Raw genomic sequence first — 4,271 nt, forward strand, 5'->3', positions numbered from 1 at the left:
TGAAAAAGTGAGTGTCAAAAACCCAGATTTCCTAGAAGGAGCATGAAATGATGGGAGCGCGACCCTGAAGGATGTCTCCTGTCTTTACATGTTTTATCCTGCTGATGGAGGGAAGACCCTCAATGTGTTTGAATGTGACATTTTTTCCTCCACCACAAGGACTTTTTTTTCAAGTCCTTTCAAATCCCATGGAAGGTCACGTCCTTAGGGTCTTGGAACAGGAAACCACTGCTCAGTCATTCCCTCTTCCATGGAATGGGAGACTCTGGGATCCACCAGAAAAACCACCCCATACAGCTTGTTAACTGATCCACAAATGGCTGTAATATGTGAATGTGCCACCAGATGTCGCCACAATGGAACCACTTGTCAGTCTCTGGTCTATGTGAGGGCTGCAGTACCTGCATTGGCCACTAGATGCCCAGATTAGCCTGGTTACGCTTACGGTCCCCGCACGCTTCTGCTGCCCTTGCCAAAGACTCCATCTCAGCCTCTGTCGCTGTTTGTGTCCAAGGAAATCGCTTCTGCAAGGTCACAGGAAAAGGCGCAGGGGAGAGAAGGAAGAGGAAAAGTGCAGCAGAAGACAAGGGGGTCGTGACCAGAGATCACCGTAACCTGTCTGCGGGGGGCATTTCCTGAGCCCCAGCATCTCCACAGAACAACATTAAAAAGGACCGTGAAATGACATCGAGATTCCGGCTTTCCCTGGAATGAGCAGGATGCTGTCTCTCTGCAGCCCCCCCTCATCCCCCCCAAGCCCCATTGCTAAGCTCTGCCCACTGGGACCAAACCCAGTCTGCTCTTCTCAAGGATAGCCTTTCAGCTTAAGGCCAAAACAGAATTGACATGGGCTCTTGGGAAGAGGAATGGTTTCAGAAATATTGACAAAATCCCAGCCACTTTTTATGTAATTAGAACTTAGGAGCAATTAGAATCAGCTATTTCTTGGAATTTGAGGCTTTTTTACTCTCTCCAGGTGTAGTGTGTGAGTGGGTGGGTCTTTTGCTATACACATTGTCTAAATCTGTCTCAAATATGTGTACAAAGGATTTGAAGTCAGGATCACCTCCGAAGAGAGAAAAAGGGGCATGATAGCCAGGCACAATCCAGGACACTGAGAGGGGCGAGTGATTTTCCCCCCTCCTTTCTCCAACAGGTCTGGTGGTCTTGCTCAGTTGTGTCCAACTTTGTGACTCTGAGACTTTAGCAGACCAATACCATCCATGGGATTTTCTTGACAAAGATATGGGATAGTTTGCCATTTCCGTCTCTAGTCCATTAAGGCAATCTTGCCCAGGATCACACAGCTAGTAAGTTTCTGAGGCTGTATTTGAACTCACATCTTCCTAACTCCAAGCCCAGCACTCTATCCACTGAGCCATCTAACTTGTTAGAATCTTAGTGTTAACTCAGTGGAATTGATACAATCTTTATTGGTTCACACATTAGAGCAAATCCTTACAAGGTGTTAAGTCACTAGTATTAATAGAAACAATGATTAAGTTAACACCTTTGAGAGATCACACTTTAGCTCACAATTAGTTCACACATTTGGGAGATTTCAGGGCTCAGTATGAGATATCCAAATTCACACCTCCCATAATCCCACTCTCAGAGGAGGAGTCAACCTTTGGGTTCACACTTTTAAGAGATCATCTATAAGAAGCTCTTAGAGCTTCAATCAGTCAGTCAGTTCAGTTGAAAAGATTGATAGGGAAGCATCAGTTGGAGAATGAGAAGCTATGAGTCGGAGTTGAGTTAGAGGCAGAAGCTGGAAGAGCTAAAAGACAAGCTGCAAGAGCTCTTGGAACCAATGAGGGAGAGAGGCCTCTAAGAAAGGTAACCGGGTCCAAGGAAAGAGACAAGACTTGGAAGGAGAAAATAAATGTTTGGATTTTAACAGCTGCTGTAATTGGGGAGCTGCTTTATTCCCTAATAGAAATATGACTATCACTTGTTGATGGCCCATTGGGAGAACACTGGGGTGCTTTCCCTTTCTCTAAAGGTGCCCCTAGCTCTGAATCTTTGAGCTCAAACTGGGCTTAGTTCTGAGGGAGAGGAGTTATTCGAGTCTTCTCTGAAAGAGCACTTATTGTGGTGGCCATAAGCACATAAGCAATCTTTACTTCTCATAAGAGCTCCTAGAAGGAGGGCATTCTGGATGGGAAGAAGAGCTTTCTCTTCCCTTTTAAATGGATGCAGCTCCAATCCACCTACCTCTGTCACTGTGGTGGGAGAGACACAAAATGACCACCTAATAGGCTTTTTTGTTGACATCCCAAAGTACCAAGCTTTTCAACCCTGCTCTGAAATTCTCTTTTCTGAAATCCTTTTCACCTCTGACTTTTCTTCTTCCCAGATCTGCAGTTCAGGTAGACAAGCAAAGGATGGGAGAATTTCCAACATGGTGGGCTTCCAAGGGTTGTGACCAATGCTCCTTCTGTGGAGGATGTGTTTTCTCAGTCAGACTATGCATCCTTCTCCCATATTTCCTTAGATGTGGGGCTCCCAACCAATGAGAAAGAGATATTGAATAATGGAGGGCACTACTAGATATGGAGTTCTAATTCAAACCTACCTCTCTAGTTTAGGACCTCAGATATATTTCTTTTCTTTTATAATTCTCAGGAAAAGGGGAAAAGGAGGGAACAAACCTACAACTTGCTGGGAACTATGCGAAGTGCTTTTTACAAATATTATCTCATTTGAGCAGAATAACAGGCCACCACAGCCTCATGCTAATTCAACATGATTTTATTAAGTACCGACTGTTTACAAGACATTAAATTAGGTGTTGGAATGTACAAAAAGGAAACCAAAATAATCCTTAATCTTTTCATCTTAAAATGGATGTCTAAGGTTCCTTGTAGCCTTAAATTCTATCTCTGTTTTTGTATATGTGTGAAAATGAGGGTCTTTCCCTGTCTCCCACCTACTCCTCAAGACAACTCCACAGAGGGCTGTAACCGAAGCCTTCGCCAAGTGGCCAGACCCACCAGGGAAGTGACTCTCCCAGAGTGTGACCCATGGTGTGTGACCTCATCTCTAAGCCCAATTACTGGGGAAGGGAGTCCCTGCCAATCTCACTGAATCACCCCTGAGCCAATAAACCACTGGCAACAAAATGGAGTCAGAAGTGGTGCTTCATGTAAGAATGCTAGCTTTTTTTTTCTCCCCCAAGTGGAGCAATTTTACTGCACTTTTCTCTCAACTTCCTCTTTTAATCCCCTTCTTCCCACTACTTTTTTTAGGGTTATGTATTGTAAGTGTTTTCTGGAATGAGAGGAGAGTCTGGGACGTGGAAACCATAAAAAACCATTTTTAAATGATGGCTTGGAAGCCCTTGAAGGTCACTGAGTAGCCCTCCAGCCTCCTTTAGTTGATTCTAAACCCCGTCCCAGGGGCAGAGTGAGGACTTGAGCCTCAGGCTGTTTTCCTAGCACTTTCCCTTCCTCTTCTCAGAGAAAGACCCCTCCCTTCCTCAGCTCAGTATTCTCTCTTTCCTCCAGGGAAGGTTAGGGGAGCAGGACCAAGTCTTGGAGGAGCTCGGTTTTCTCTATGGGAACAAACTCTGGTGATTCAGTGGGAAGCTTGTTGGTATCCGGGACCCCAGAGCCACAGCAGGAGGGGGCCATCTACCAGAGGGAGTGGGGGCTTCTGAGGGCAGATGGTTCAGAGAAGGAGGAGGAATCCACTGATGTTGGGATGATGTTGCCTTCCCTTTCAGAGGGCTTGAAAGGGGGAATTCTCCTTTTCTTCTTTAAGACTCAGCGTGCTGACCAATCATTGAGACTGTCCTATGACAGGTGGAAACTGGGGAGTCCTTAGAACACAGAACAGGGAGTAGCAGAGCTGAAAAGTTCTGGAAAATGGGAGCATGCATTCTGGATTCAGAACAGGGCTGGGATTGACCTTACAATCAGAGCTAGGAGTCACCTTAGAACAGAAAATGTCCGCGTTGGGAGGCCGTTGGAACTCGAGACTTAAGCAGAAGTTCCCAGAATCCCCCGAGATTGGAGTCTCCTCACAGAATCTTTGTCTCAGTGACAGCCACGGGGGGCGCCGAGACGGAGCTGTTACCGGTGGTCCCAGTGGCGGCGGACTCCTCGCTCAGAGCCCTCTCCAGGGCGGTGGGCAGGGAGCGGAAGAGCTTCTCCCTGAAGTCCCGACCTATGAAGACGTAGAGCAGGGGGTTGAGGCAGCTGTTGACGAACACCAGCGAGGCGGAGAACGGGCTCAGGTAGGGCAGAACCTCGACGAGCTGAGGGTGG

The 4,271-nt window shown here is 46.7% G+C and overlaps 1 protein-coding gene across 1 annotated transcript in view; it reads right to left on the reverse strand.

Annotated features, from left to right (window-relative positions):
- Positions 1 to 2,738: 2,738 nt before the first annotated feature.
- The window catches only part of LOC127556426 (N-formyl peptide receptor 2-like), a 9,033-nt gene continuing 7,500 nt past the window's right edge, over positions 2,739 to 4,271 (reverse strand). Inside the window, exon 2 of the mRNA XM_051989571.1 lies at positions 2,739 to 4,271. This exon is cut by the window's right edge and continues 823 nt beyond it. Within this exon, the coding sequence (XP_051845531.1) occupies positions 4,025 to 4,271 (247 nt within the window). The 3' untranslated portion in view covers positions 2,739 to 4,024.

Source organism: Antechinus flavipes, chromosome 3 (assembly GCF_016432865.1).
Source record: "Antechinus flavipes isolate AdamAnt ecotype Samford, QLD, Australia chromosome 3, AdamAnt_v2, whole genome shotgun sequence".
Classification (NCBI taxonomy): domain Eukaryota; kingdom Metazoa; phylum Chordata; class Mammalia; order Dasyuromorphia; family Dasyuridae; genus Antechinus; species Antechinus flavipes.